Genomic DNA, 16,108 nt, shown 5'->3' with positions numbered 1-16,108 from the left:
ATAACTTTAGGCTCCTGCTAGATCTTCTCAACTATTAATTGTGGCAACCCAAATTTTATTAGAAAGTGAAAGGGGCTAAAGCTTGACCTCTTTTTTTTTTTTTTTGTGGTAATAACCTCAAATTATTTACAGAGACGAATATAGGGATAATTCATGCTATCAAGTACTAAAATGCCTTTTATAAGTCAAATATACTTGTAATAAAGGAAAAAGGTCCGTAATAATTGATTTTTTCTTGTTCCTCCACAATGAAATAAAGAATTGAAATCTTATTTTTCAAATTTCAAGAAAAGGAAGTGATTTTATTATTGTTTACATTCTCCTTCCTGCTTCTTTCTTCCCACCTATTCCCTCTCAAAGATATAAAAGATAATTTTACGTAATTTTGTAAGATTAAAAAAAAAAAGTCGTTTTTTGTTTTTGAAATAATATATGGAAATCTTATCTGCAATTACAAAAGGAAAAGGGCAAAAAAAAAAAAAAAAGGGATAGAGAAGTAAACTACGTCGTTTCCCTCGTCTCGAAAAATGAAAACTAAACCTAATTCAGCACTTGAAAACTAAACCTAATTCAGCACCTATAAATAGCACTGAGCTATTAACTCCGCTCAGGTGACAACTTCACTGTCTCAGTAGTCTGTACAGCTGTTGAAATCAAATGCTCCACTTCTCAATCACTTGGAAAACCTAGTAAGGTTTTGAAAAGCTTCAATTTTTCTGTTAAAGATTCTTCAAGATTCGATTTTTCCAGCTTAATCGGTTAGTCATTTTTAAATGAGAGATTATAACTTAGTGCACCAATCAGCCCTTTGCAGTTTCAAGTCCTTAATTGCAAAGAAAATTCGAGATAAGGTATTTATGGTGCTAGATTTGCTTTTTCTTTGGAAGAATTCTTCTGGGTTGAATTAACTCTTTTTCAAGTTCAACTCCCCTGCAACCAAAGGAAAAAAAAATCTAGCTCTCAGTTTATTTGTATGAAGAAATTACTACATGTTTTTTATTTGTGCAAAGCAAAGGGATGAGATGTATCTATAGTCTGAATAGTTTTCAGATGTTGATTGTTAATCATCTTATTTTGCCTTCAAAGTTCTCTGATTGCTTTGCCAAATTTGGGTTTAATCTTTTCTTTTTCTTCTTGTTATTATTATTATTACTTGGTTTTGATTCTGAAAATTTCAGTCGGACTGCATTAGTTTCTTCTAGGAAATATTTTTGGTTTCAGTCACTTGATTTTTTTTTTTTTTTAAACTTGATAGGTAGCTTGCATCAAGTACAAGGTTAACATTTAATAGAAGTGTATAGGTTTCTTGAATTATCTGATTATGATTCGACAATTAGCATAGCATTGAGAATCAATACTCCAAATAACGAGGTGTTGGATCTATGTGTTAATTTTCATCGGCTTTGAAGCAATAAATGATAAAAAAGAGAAAGGCTGTTTAATCACACCTGAATGCTAGTTTGCAACAGATCTTGCTTTAGACGGTGCAATTTGTAATCTTACTTAATCTTGCAACTAGACTGGTATTGGAAATGTGACATGAAGCTTGCCTTGGTCGACAATAAATGATAGAAATGAGAAAGGCTGTTTGATCACACCTGAATGCTAGTTTGCAAACATATCTTGCTTTAGACTGTGAAATTTGTGATCTTACTTAATCTTGCAACTAGACTGGTATTCGATTCCGTTGCATTCAACTTGATTTGCGTCCTCTGTGCTTGTTGCTCACATGGGCAAGTATGGCTTTTTAGATGTGCATGATTTATATAAACAAGATTAATTGAGATGTGTCTTTCACCTTAGACATGGCCATTCTCACAGAATTTGTGCTTGGTGATGCCACATATATTGCAATGTTGTAGATAATCTTCTCTGTTTTGTCGGTTTGATGCAAATGTAGAGCAAAAAATGATGAAAACACCTGGATCTAATGGTTAGATGTGGATTATGTTCTAGAATGGCCTTCAAAGTTCTCTTATTGCTCTAATTGGTTTTGCCATGTACATTGCACTTGCAGTTTTATGCTTCCGGCCAAATTTCTAGTGGCTTTGAATGAAAACCATGAATCATTTTTGCAAGTTATAGGTATAGATTCAATAGATCAAATTAGTCATTGCTGCAACTTAGCAATTCTTTTAGACCACATCATCTATACTTGCTGGTAATTAATCAACCAAAATGTTCCACGAATTGTTGATTTCATCTTTAACTTTACCTGAAAGAATGCAGGGAGCGTGAAGCACCAAAATACATAGTCGTTTGTTACCCGTCATTCTGACTATACGAGCATGGTGCTAAATGAATGGTTTCTTCTCCTATTGCCAGTTGCTTTGTGGCACCTGGCAAAGGTTGATGGAGCTTCCGTCTTAGAAGGGCGACATTCTGCTGGGATTTATCATTGAAGTTAGTCTTAGTTCGTTCTAGTTTTTATCCAGTTCAATGTGAAGCGCCTTAAATTCTAATGGATACTTGATCCATATTGTTAACTTTCTTTGGCTTGTAAACAATTAATCAATAAAGACATAATCTCCTCATCTCCATTCCCATTTTTCCGACAAAACTGTATACGCTTGTCATGGATGATACCTAAAATGAGAACCCTTTCAGTAGCGCTCTCTCTGCCACTTCATGCACGCAATGACAACCAGTTTTTCTGTTGTAATCTCAAAATTTTCTTGTTTTGGGGAAGGATATGTTACCTGAATTCAAACTGGTACCTTTATAATGATTATTGCAAGAGAGGATAAAGCGTTAAAAAGATTATTATTGAAACAATTGTCCAATATACATCATCGGGGTAAAAGAAGAATGAGACTTAGCAAAAGCACAAGAAGACTGTTGTAGGAACTGAAATTTGCGAAATGCTGCTAGCAGGTCTTGAGGGTCTGGAATGACCATCAGAGCATGGCGAATTAAAAATAAACAACTTATTAATAGGCTCAATTTTGTGTATCTGGAAATTTCTGCCGTAGATGAAGATAGTTCTTCGACCGAAATAAAAGAATGGACTGGCGCTCATAAGATGTATTTCAGGTGTTAGACTTTTAAAGATATAAAGTTAATGTGTGTGTACATGGTAAATTGGGTGTAATATAAACGTGTTAATTAGAAAAACTCATAAAGGAATGGGCGATGAACATTCACAATCCACGTTTAGTTTAATAGGGCAGAAGGTTTTGTGCCGGTAACTCTAATTTGTAGCTTTTTTGTCTCACAGAATCTTTATTCAAAACGTGGAACGATGATCATGTTTTCTTCAAAAGCTCTTCGATTACTTGAGATGTGTAATATTATCACTTTATGTAATTGTTGTAGTGCATAAACTTAATTATAATGGGCAAGACGGGGGTTTCATATCCATTTGCCATTGTTTTTAGGAAAAAAAATGTTATCCGCCACTATCAGGAAGAACCACTCTTTCTTTTTGGCGAATTTGCCGTTTTGGTAAATATAGTGGTCTAGAATGCTAGTTAGCATCGCAGACACAATCATACAAATTAGTCATACTAGTCTAAAAACCCGTGCTACGCACAGTTATAAAGAATGTTATAAAAAATAAATAAATAAACAGATATGAAAATAAATAAAGTATAGAAATTTAATAAACAATAACTTAATCTATGAAATATTTAAATACCTTTTAGTTATTCATTCGACCTTTTCGATTCATAAATTCCAATCCTATTTTGCTTAAAATTAAAAACAAAATTTAGCTGCTATCTACCTAGTACGAACATGCATTACAGAAAAAAATTGTGTGACATAACACAGAAAATATGCATATTAAATTGTAATAGATCTAAATGCCAATTCATTTCACAACCATTATGTCCCATATTTAGAAAATTCGAAAAGTATTTGTCAAAATGTTAATTTATTTCTTAATCATCATATCCATTGCATTTGGTATAAAATCCATACAGTGTCGGATTCTTTCAAGAAGAATAAAAAAAACAAGAATAATTATATTCTAAGCAACATACCACTTAAGCGATAGACATAAACTAAAAGATGGCTAAACTTCTTGATTTTAGGGATTTTTTTTTGTTCGTGTCTATCACTTAAGAATATCATAATATTTACAATTTAGTTGTTGTGTTAGACGGCCGCAAAAAATAATTACCAAGGCTCTATTTTATATAAAACTAGTTTTGTACCCATTCGTTGAATGGGAATTGTTTAAAAATAATAAATTATTTAGTGTAGTTCATAAAAATATTTGCATAAAATACAAATTTATTGTATAATCTATTATAATATTTCTTAAATACATTGTTATTCAAAAATAGTCTTATAATGTCAATTTAAACATCTAATTCAGTGATTAATAATTCAAAAATGAAAAAAAAAACATTCGACGATATGATAACATTCAAAAACTTGAAAATAGGCAAGATCAAATCTTGGCTGATCTTCTGTAAAAAAACGAATGGCCAACCCGTTACCAAAACATCAATTTTGGTACTTACTATAAATGGTTTAAAGGTTAATGTGAAAAGAAAAGAAACTAAATGAAGTATTAATAAAAGATCAGAATTCACAATCAATCAAGTCATAGGAACACAACCACCTTCTAAATCTGTTCACGGCTAATAGAAGCAAAACGAAAACATAAGATGTATTTTGCTCTTAAGTCAAAAACATTAAAAATCTAAATAGTTTGATGTATATTGCATGACGTGAACTGCTGTTTGACAATGAACTTGATTCCTTGCCATTTATCTAATTAGTGACACCTTTTTGTTCTTTAGAAACTTTCTACCAAAGTCTAAAAAAAACATTGAAAACTGCACAAAATTTTTTTAACCCCAGAAAATAAAAAAAAAATTAGTACATTGTTGAAGACAATTAATAAATTGTCAAAGGCAATTAAAAAATCGTGTGAAAACACAGTTTAAAAGGCCACTTTTAAATCACTAACCAAAAAGCAATATGTGTTCTACTTGAATTGAAGAGTGAATCCATAAATTGAAATAACAAATTAATTACAAAAACCTTGCCAGAAATAAAAACCAAACTGTAACTTTTGAAGACTTAGAAAATTTAAATTCAATGACCTAGCTATGAAAAAGGTGTAGGAAATTACAGACCACATACAGCGATTATAAACAAAGTCCAAATGCGGTCCTTGCATTGAAGAGAATAAAAACGAAGTTCCAAATACCACTTAAGCGATAGACATAAACTAAAAGATGGCTAAACTTCTTGATTTTAGAGATTTTTTTTTTGTTCGTGTCTATCACTTAAGAATATCATAATATTTAGTTGTTGTGTTAGATGGCCGCAACAAATAATTACCAAGGCTCTATTTTATATAAAATTCCAAAATCTCTATTTGTTTTGGCCTGAAAATAGTAGGTAGTACATGAATTTACAATTTTCAACATGGCCTCATATTTTGTAAACCAATAATCTAATACTTAAACTATATATAACTTAAGTGGTAGAACATTAGTGAATAAAGGTGAGTAAACTTCTTAATCAGGATATAGAGTAAAATGAGAAATAGAAGCATGCACTTTACATAAAAAATCGATAATAGTATTTTTATAGTTTAATTTTCATAAAAAACTTGTGCCATGTATAAAATTTAAATTGATCACAACTAATTACATGTATAAACTTCACATTTGTCGCAAATTTTAAAGAAAAAAAATACTGTTTATAATCTTGTATTGGAATTTCACTTGACGTAAGAATAAGAATTATGTTCTTCTTTTAGTAAAAAACTCTTTTTTGGTTTACTATTCTCTATCACGAATAACCTTTCTATATAAAAATAACAAAAGGTTCATCTATTTTTTGTGCAACCAAATTTAGACCATTAGTTGACTACATTTTATATTTTTATTTTGGATACGAATTGCATATGTTACTTAATTTGGATAGCAAAATCAAAAAATTGTATAGTTGTTGTTCCATTTACTAAATTTATTAGCCATTTCAAACCTAATAATTGGGTAAGTTATTTTCAACTATACTGATTTAACTATTGTTGCAATTTCATTTTTCTTATTTCACGTACTTCTTAGGTCTTTAGATTGTAAATTTCTAAACATTTTTTTATTTTTATATTGTGTATATTTGAAAAAAGGGAATTTTAGTACTGATTTAACTATTGTTTCATTTTAATTTTTATTATTTCACGTACTTCTTAGGTCTTTAGATTGTAAACTTCTATACATTTTTTATTTTTATATTGTGTATTTTTGAAAAAAGGGAATTTTAGAAAATTTTTGGAAAGGTCTAGAATAAAAAATGCGTGAAGAATTTATAGATGTATAGAGATACAGATGATAATATGTAAAACCTTTCTCAAGATAATCTCATAATCAAAAAACACATATAAGACATGTAGAAACTAAAGTGGATAATGGAGATGAAGAAAAAAAAATAAGTCACAATAGTGGACCAGAAAAAGAATTCAACAAGTTGTTAGGATTTGAAACAATTTAAATTTTGAAATGATGAAAATATACTCTACAATCAAGACGTTGAAATTAACGCATTACATTTAAGGAATTAAAATAAATAAAAAATCTACAACAAAAGGAATTTAGAGTTTGGAGGTCTAGAAAGGCTACTACCTAAAAAACCCTTCTATAATTTATATAGCTATAGACTAGGGACTCGTCTACTATAATTTAAATCTCATCACCTAGCAAGTTGAATTAATGGTTTGTTTTGATTAACTTTATCCCCAACAGAGGTTCTGATTTGTAATTTTGTATACGTACACGCTTACGCTTGTCATCATATCAATAACTCAGCACGACATTATAAATTGGAAGCAAGTACATTATGCTTCATGTCATCTTCGTTTCCTACATCCTTCAAAAATTGGAATACATGAAGGGACCTTCAAATTCAATGCGGCTCATTTCTTTCTTCACTCTTGCAATTCTTGCTTCCGGTTGATTCCTGAACCATTTGGTCCATTTCTAGCTATATTATATGCTGAAGGCAATGCCCTTTTCTTCTTCTTAAATAATATTGCATTTCCAGTTTTAATATGTTTTTTTTTCCTCCATGATATTGATGTTAACAGGGATACTACTATCAAATGAGGTGATTAGAGCAGAAGGAAAGCCTCCTCTTCCAAGATGTGAAGTTGATGCTGACTGTTTACCGGTATGTGGGACATGCAAGTTCTGTCTCTGCTACAGCACTTGGTGCGTCCGTGGTTGCCAGTTCGGGAAAAATCTCAAATGGGAACCTCTCAAAGGATTGTTATGATCGAGTGAATGAAGACGTCGATTGAATTCCTAATTTGACACTTTTTTAATCAGTCTATGTGTATGCTGCGTAGTAGCAACTGAAGTTTGTTCTTCAATAGTATGTTTCCACTATCCAAAGTTACTCATCATGTCTATTGATTATCAGATTTCTTCTTAAGGATTTTCAGCCTTAATTTCCTCTTTCGGATTTAATCTATTTCCTCCTCAAAATCAAATTCCAACCTGGCATATTATGGATGGATGGAAAACGGAAGTAAAGATAATTAACACATAGGATACCATGCATGTTTACCATTCTTTATGGTTGTCAAAAAGAAAAACACAAATGAATACCAGTGCACAGTGTACCTATCAGATGAGAAAAATAACACACTATTTTGGAAATGAATCATGATATTTTTTGGTTAAGTTGGTTTAAGGGAGACTCTGAACTTTTATGAGCAAAAAGGAGGAAATGATAGGAGTCCAATCAAGGATCTCAATGGTGGAATCAAGGGACTGAGTATTTTCGGTTAATTTTTTGGCCAACAATTGAAACAGTTGGAATTGTATTTGTTTTAAACAACCCACCAAAGAAATAGCGCAACGGATCTTCTGTCCCACACTTTGTGCCGTTCTCCATCCCACTTTTTATTATATTGCTATTTCTCCTTCATAAACATCATGTTTTAGTTCTTTTTTGTTTTCTTAAGATCCAATAACTATAAAAAGTGGCACAAAGTGGGACAAAAACTGACACAAAGTGTGAGACAAAAAATGGGACAAAAGTGTGAGACAGAAGATCCGTTGCGAAGAAATAGGCTTGTCAACCTGAAGTAAACTTCTTTCCTCATCTTTTTCACTCTAAACTTTGTGATACTATTTTCGTTTCTCTGATGTGTTGAGCAAAAAAAAAATCATGAGAATTATGTGAACCATGAGCTTAAAATTTTCGTACACGGCGTCCAACTTCAACTTGTGCATTTTACGAATGTACAAGAGGCGAACTTAAAAAACGGTTTTGCGATGTATCCGCGAGTAAACCACCCATGAGTCAGAAAATGAGTTACTAATTTAGTATACATTTAATTTAGACCTGAGTTACTAAGTACATTTTATTAATGTGGATATATCCATGTATTATTATTCGTGTCCTGTATTTTAACATTCATAACCAAATCGAATTCTCTTATCTCCATATAAATCACAGGAAATGCTTAATGTGATCACTCAAGGAGTAAACCGTAAAACTTGTACTGTGATTTTAATTGTCTAATTTAGCTGAAAATGATGAAAAAGGCTTCATGGTTTCAATTGATTTTCGTGGTTGCTCTCTTGATCATGCCTAGTAGTAATGGTCCAATTCCTGATCTTATTTTGCATTGGCTTGTACCTTTTTAATTATATTTAGGCTTGTACCTTTTTAATTATATTTAGGCTTGTACCTTTTTAATTATATTTAGGCTTGTACCTTTTTAATTATATTTAGGCTTGTACCTTTTTAATTATATTTAGGCTTGTACTTATTTCCTAGATCCTATCAGCTAGCAAATTATAAAATGCCTGAAAATTGCATATCAAGGTTTTTTCTGTTTGACACCTTTCAACAAAAACTTTATAGTACTGTAATTGTTTTGGCTGCAGGTTTCTTGATGGTAAGTGCAGACTCGAAGGCGGACGAAAAAATTAAGTGTAAATCTGACAGAGATTGTCTCGGAAAACATATACACTGTCCAGAAAATATCAAATGTGTAAATGGATTTTGCCAAGGCGTGGGAACTAAAACTTCAAGCGGGTACAAAGGAAACTAAAAATTCATCGCCATGAGAAGACAACATTGTTGAGAAATTTTTATCTAGAAGATGCCTTATGATAATAATAGTCAAAAAAGAATTTTTGCTTTTTTTTTTTTTGGTGTCTGCACCGTACAATTTCTTGGTGAATAGAAGTAAATATGTGCACGAGTAAGATTCGCTACAACCATTAGGTGTCGAGAATTGCCCCCATGAGATTCTCACTGCTACTTTCTAGTAGTAAATCAGCGCCACTTTTATATTTATGTCAAGTGTTCTGTTTATTTAAGTTATCATGTGTTCTTTAATTTTTTAGTAACTCAAATTGATTTGGTTTAACTCAAGTTTCTTATACTTTCAAGTGATAATTAAGTGGGATTGTCACTGGAATTGGCATCCGATAATGATACCGAGAATCCCAACTTAGAATTGCCTGCCAAGTTTAAACCAGTCAATTAGTAAATCGAGCCATTGTGTCTATAAATCCACACTAATTACAAGTTGGAACCATTCTAGAGATATTCTTAGGCAGATATACATGTCCTCTACATAATTTTACTACTTTCCTTTGTCAAGTACTCCAAGACGTTACTAGAGTCAATAATTCATTAACGAATAATAAATACCACACCGTCTCGTCTCCATGTATGTAAATATCAGGACATACTTAGTGTCTTCACCACTCCAAGTGAAAGATATTAACTAGCTGTACAAACTAAAAAGCTGAAAATGATGAAAAAAAGGCTCTTGCTTTCAACTAATCTTCATGGTTGCTCTCTTGATCATGGCTACTGGTATTGGTCCTATCCATGATCTTATACTCATTCGCAAATCCCATTTGTTAGTCATAAAAGCTAGAAAACTGTGCTAGTATTTAGGGTTTTTCTTTAACACCTTTCAATGAACATTTGGCCGAATAAGGTGTGTGTTTTTGGCAGGTTTCTTGATGGTATCAGCAGAAAGAGAGGGAAACAAAGTTGAATGTTAGATCGTTGATCATAAAAAACACCATTAAACAATTAAGCATTCATAAAAAAAAAATAATAATAAGGCCGATGAATGCTAATTTATTTTATCCAAGAAGTAGTACGATTAGCTTCTCAGGTAATATTGTTTAAACTCGGTAGCTTTCAATCGATCGAGACAGCTTTTGGATGGATCAAATATACCCCCACGCAAACCAAAAAAGACAAAAAAAAAAAAAAGAAAAGAAAAGAGAGAGATTCTTCAGAACAAGTAATCAAGTTTTTAAATCTTTCATTAAGATAAAGACAGAGAAAATGAATTTATCAAAAATTCTACAATGGGTGGATCTGCAGATGGCCATGTTTTCCCAATGCAAATCAATTAGCTAGATGATACACCGTAATAATTTTCAAAGAAAGTAAAATATGTTGTGCAAAACCAGTTCATATCATTGTACTTCAACCCATCAACTTATCAGGCTGTTCATCAATTTATAATCTCAAGCTAAATGCTCAATATATATATAACGTTTGTTCAAGATATTTCAGAGTGATGAACAGACTTTCTAAGAGTAGAGAATTTTGATCGAAAAGTACAGAGAACAGACAACAAAACCTAAATGAAAAGTGAAATGACAAAAGTTACAAAATTTCCATAGTTATCATTTTAATAATTTATGCAGCAAACTGAGGGTTTGTTAGATTTCTTGGTCCAACAGCGAATGGTGTCTTTCTGATGTCCGAGTTGGGTTATATGATGAGAAAACAGAGTTTTAACTGAGAAAAGTAAGCAAGTATTTCTTTTTGGAGAAGATGCATCAGGTGCAAACAACCTCCCTCCAGCACCTCTAGATTATCATTACACCTGCTAATACGTGGGTTTTTTTTTTTTCTTTTAAGATTCCGTCAACTAATCATATATAAATACCCTAGATGAACATTTGGTTAGTTGGACAAATATATGTAGTTGTCTCCTAACCTAGCAACTCATCAATATCACATATGTAATTCCTTTAGGAGGTGGATGTTACTAAAAGCCCAGATGGAGACATTGCAAGGAGAGAAGTCCATGTCTTTTTTTTTAAGTTGTGGTCACAATGTTAATATGCTCTTTCTTTTTGTTTTTGAATTTCTTGGCCAATAGTGCTTTCAGTTATTAGGATCTCTAATTATCCTGCATGCCAGTTTGCTTATTCTAGTCCTGTGTATTATAGTCTTTGAAAGTTGGAAGTATATATCACATGGACTGTTCATTCCTTCACATTTCAATACGAGTAGGAACATCAGCTTTATTTACTCTCAACTACAAAATGATTTTTATTCTGTCCATGAGAACATGGAAAGCCACTAAATCTCTGCAGCCAGCGGACGGAGTGATAACATGCACGTTGAACAGTTTGAAATACGAAAATGTGAACCTTGTAACAAGGCAGACAAATCAAAATGCCGTAAATCACAGAAAAAAAGAACTGTGCTAGAGGTGCACAATATCAAGGAAGCCTAGGAAATTTCGAGAAATCCGGTTTTTTGTGCTGCAAATATGACGATCTCCCCTCATTGCCTTCCTCAGTTCCATAAAACATGAGTGTTGCATCTCCTGCAAGTGCCTGAATGACAAATATGAAGCAGATAGTCAATGTCCAAAATGTATGAAGCACTGTTGTTGGAGTGTGTTATAGGATTTTAATGGAAATTTGGCTTTTTGTTGCAAGAATTGCTTGAGCTGTGAATACCTGAAGTCCAGCATGGCCATCATCAGCCGCATTGATGGCTGATTTGCATAACCGAATAGCAGTTGGACTGTTTCTTAGCATCTCTCTGCACCATTTGACTGTTTCTTGTTCCAAATTCTCCAGCTAGAAAATGTGATTCAAATAGTTCAGGGATATAGAAGCCAGAAATAGGATGGCCATCTGAATATGAATGGAAAACTAAAGGATGAAAAAGTTTGATGGCCTGGAAAGGAACTTACTGGGACGACCATGTTTACAAGCCCCATTTTCTCTGCTTCTGAAGCTGTGTAGAACTTTGACAGATACCACATTTCACGCGCTCGTTTTGGGCCAATCTAATGTATAGCGTACAATTTAAGTTAATTAGTGTGTGTATTAGCTAGATGTTGCTAGCAAAATCATGCAAATCTTTGGCTAGATTTTCCTGCAAGCGATTTTTTAACTTGAAAACTTTGTAGGTTTCTACGGATAAAGAGATGCATTGAGCTTGAAAAATTTACCAAGCGAGACATTATGGAGGCTCCATAACCAGCGTCAAAGCTTCCAACCTGCAATTTGTATTCAGGAATTAAATGATCCCTACTAACTTGAAGGAGATAAAACCTGAAAGGGAGAACTTGCATAGACAAGAAGTAATGAGCTTCAACAGTTCAATGTACAGGTCACAAAGATGGAACATGAAAAGGCACCTTTGGACCCGTCTGACCAAAAACAGCATTATTGGCTGCAATTGTTAGATCACAGACCATATGCAGCACGTGTCCTCCCCCAACAGCATAACCAGCAACCTGTTTTTAGAAGAGAATCATAAATATTCAAGAAAAGAGCTATAAAACTATGAATTTTGCAGTGCTGTTGAAATTTGGAGAAAGTTTTTTGCAAGGCCTACCATTGCAATCACTGGTTTTGGCAGACGTCTAATCTGGACCTGTATAACAAAAATCAATTGTTGCAGTCAGGCAGAGAAATTACTGGTAAGTTGCATACTGCAGTCTAACAGGGCAGTGCCTTTCTCACAAGTTCTTTTCAGATTATGTCTTAAAACTGGGATTACCTAGTCAATGCCAAATGGTCAAGTAACAAATCGAAAATGCAGAGTTATACCATCTTTTCAAATATTTACCTGTAAATCCAAAACATTGAGCCGACCAAAATTGTCATAATCTGCATAGCCATTTTTACCTCTAAAGGATTGATCACCACCACTGCAAAATGCCTCAGTGCCCTACAACAGAATATGATCAAGGTAGCCCGTTTCGCATGTCAAATTAATAGGTAGGCCTGAATAAATATCTCTGCCACGTTTTTATGAAAATCGCAGATAAATTCATACAAAATATGTTGTTCATGAGAGCAGTATCACCTTCCCAGTGAAGATGATCACTCCTACAGAAATATCATCCCTAGCATCATTAAATGCCCGCATGAGTTCCTTGACCGTCTGAGGTCTGAAAGCATTTCTTCTCTCTGGTCGGTTGATTGTTATCTATGCAGAAAGATAAGAGAAAAGAAAGAATCAAAACAGATCCCCCAGGTGTAGCTCCCTCAGAGAAATTAAACTGCAAATTATACTCCACAGTAACTGATGACGAGAAATATTTGCACTTGGCATGAAAGAAAAATTTATCTCATACCATCCATTCTCGAAAAACAATTCTTTGTGCCAATACGATAAATTTTGTGATCAATTTCATATGAAGTTATCATTGTCTCAAAAGATTAATAACAGGGATGTTGAGCATATTTCTAGCTCCTTCGAGCTTATGTGCAGCCAGGATATTACTACCTGGCTGCAATACGTGAAAAATTAAGTGAAAGTTCCGCTACTAACCTTAGCAATACCCTCTCCAGCAGCTTTTTCGTATATAATATCCGCAAACTCCTTGACAGATTCATCCAAGGACACAGTTTTCCAAACTGGTGGATGGCTAGGGACTTCACCGTGAGTCCTGCGGTAGCTGTCATCCAGTGGAGAACTGCAATTAGACGGAGCTATAGCACCAAGCAAGGCAGGATGGCTAGGACTAATTTGGTGAGCAGGCATGAGATGGTTGGCTACAGAGGCCATTCTTCTGGCAACGATCATGTTCATGTTTTGGTCCATCTCTCAAGTTCCCACCCTGGCAGCAGCCTTCAGATGCTGAACAAGTTTGGTAAATTCTGTTATGGTTTGAAATGGCGGCAATAGGTTCATAAATAGATGATTACTTTGAAGAAAACGGCATGAAATGAAGGCTTGAGCCGCCCCTCCATCCCTCTTCTTCAAGTTGACAATCAACCATCTATTAATTAAAGATTATCTTCTATCTAAATCTTATTTTTCTGCATCTGATTTATTTAAGTTTAACTTATTTTATTCATAGTAACAGAACAACCTTAGCTTATTATCAATTCCTGTTCATTTGCCCCTAGATTTCTGGTTACACGAGCAACTAGGTAACCTTTTGGTTTCTTGATATTTACTACGTATATATGGATTCAAGATTAGTTTTATACAATCTATAAATTCGAGCTCATGTTTGATTCAAAAGTGAACTAAGAGTTTGAATGTCCACTTACAATTAAGTTTCCATGGCGTCTTAATCAGCTGCGGTTTTAGTTAATTATCATCATGTTAGAGGATGAGGATACATGTATGACACAAGGAGGTTTGGGAGCATGAAAAATGCCAAAAATTTCCACTAACTTTTCTTTAATATATTTTACATCAAGAAATCAGCCATCTTTGTTCTGATTTTGGGCAAGAGGAACCAATCATCCTGTTGAGTGACATTGATCATGCCTAGAACCACAGTCGAAAGAATTTAGAACAAATATAAGCCTAATAACATTGGCAATGCAACATTAGAAAAGACAAACCAAAAAAACACACACCCCTTAAAAGCCTCCATTCAATCTTGTTGACTAATTAGATGATTGCATTTTTTTTTTGGGAAATTAATAGATGATTAATAAAAATTGCGTACAGGAGGCCAGGTGTAGATTGGACAAGGGTTGACAAACTGTGAATGTACTTTGCGTAATCAAACTGATGGATTTAATTAATAACGTTGAATATATAGATTCGACAACTTTGCCCAATCAAATTGATGGTTTCAAGACTTCTTTATTTCCCCATAATATAATAGAGATTAGTCAAAAGTCAGCTAATACTATGAGTTTAATTTGGTGCTGAATAGTCTACCAACTGGATTTGTGACATTAATTAAGTGGCTGTATGCTGAAATGTGGCCTTTCTGACAGTGAAATCTGGGATATTCTTTCTTACCAAACACAAGTTTTACTTTGATTTTTTTCTTTTCCTATTGCGTTTAGTAGCCTCCACTTCAGTTTTATTATGCTTAGTTCTCGCACAAAACACTCCTCGTTTTATAAGTTTGTGATGGATCTAGAGTTAAGAATGGACAAGATAATCACATAATTACGTTAGGAGGAGGAGTAAAATTCCAACGGGTTAGTGTGCGTGTATTATAAAGTAATGTCCATGTTAATTAGAATGGTCCAATCCCATGAATCATGTCAAATCATAAATAAGGTTCATGTCCTTCCACGCAACCATTGTGGAAAGAAAAACAAGTCTCGATGATGGAGATTTTTAAGCAAAACTAGACAGCAATTAGGCTTTGGATTAGTAGCAAATTAACTCACATTTGTTCAGCTTTTTGAGCTAGACGTGCTATATAGGATTATGCAGCCACAGTTGGGCAGCTAGTTCAATGAGGTTTGACAGTTCCTCAAACTTGTGCCTCATCTCACTCACACAAAAGATGGCAGCAAAAGATGAAAGAAACAAGAGATGGAAGTAGAACGACTTGATACAATTTTCACGCAAAAACCAAAGAGTATCATTGAAATAGCACCATTGAAATGGTAGTAAGAGTTAATGGTGGTTGCACAAGGAATCAGCTAACTGGGGTTGTACAGGGACCTATTAATCTTCATCTTTGTGCTTTTCTTTATTCAGTATTCAAACGCAACTAGGTACTTTTCAAGGCAGATGGCCTATTCAGACATCATTTTCTATGCAGAAGAACTCAATGATCTGAAGTCCTTGGGATTTTATCAGCAAGTATTTGAAGGTGTAGGAGCAGAACAAAAAGTAAGAGTAAAGCAGAATGGACTACTGTCTTTAGGTGTCTCCCTCGGGATATAATTACTGAAGAGTACCAAGTCAACAAACAGAGGGATCATTAGGGAATTCTGAGGAGAGCAAGACTGGCCGCCAGCTGAATATTGTATTTCAGGTAATGAAACAGAAGCAGACTATGGGGCAGCAATTATTATGTTACATTGGGGATTTCACTAAATACATTTTGAACATCTGCAGAGAGTAATCTTGCATTCCATGACTTGTCGGATCTACATTGACCACAGACTTGTGTTGATGGGGTTTCGAAAGA

General features: G+C 33.7%; 1 protein-coding gene, 1 long non-coding RNA gene and 2 other non-coding genes across 4 annotated transcripts; 3 read left to right on the top strand and 1 right to left on the bottom strand.

Annotated features, from left to right (window-relative positions):
- Positions 1–584: 584 nt before the first annotated feature.
- Positions 585–2,606, top strand: LOC113751139. Its single transcript, XR_003464780.1, has 2 exons — positions 585–851; positions 2,230–2,606. It is a non-coding gene; the product is annotated as an uncharacterized LOC113751139 (long non-coding RNA).
- Positions 1,009–1,099, top strand: LOC113754596. The gene has a single exon (XR_003465277.1). It is a non-coding gene; the product is annotated as a small nucleolar RNA R160 (small nucleolar RNA).
- Positions 1,901–1,983, top strand: LOC113754597. The gene has a single exon (XR_003465278.1). It is a non-coding gene; the product is annotated as a small nucleolar RNA R160 (small nucleolar RNA).
- An 8,859-nt stretch (positions 2,607–11,465) lies between the features above and the next one.
- Positions 11,466–13,812, bottom strand: LOC113754494 (1,4-dihydroxy-2-naphthoyl-CoA synthase, peroxisomal-like). The gene is made up of 9 exons (XM_027298940.1): positions 13,540–13,812; positions 13,072–13,194; positions 12,832–12,933; positions 12,598–12,636; positions 12,398–12,496; positions 12,209–12,256; positions 11,948–12,043; positions 11,709–11,831; positions 11,466–11,582 (listed from the first exon to the last, which is right to left on the bottom strand). Exons 1-9 carry the CDS (start codon positions 13,810–13,812, stop codon positions 11,466–11,468), a joined length of 1,020 nt encoding a protein of 339 aa, XP_027154741.1.
- Positions 13,813–16,108: the final 2,296 nt, after the last annotated feature.

This window comes from Coffea eugenioides, chromosome 11 (assembly GCF_003713205.1).
Source record: "Coffea eugenioides isolate CCC68of chromosome 11, Ceug_1.0, whole genome shotgun sequence".
Classification (NCBI taxonomy): domain Eukaryota; kingdom Viridiplantae; phylum Streptophyta; class Magnoliopsida; order Gentianales; family Rubiaceae; genus Coffea; species Coffea eugenioides.
Note: the sequence above shows the minus strand (reverse complement) of the source record. Positions and strands in the feature narration are given on the sequence as shown.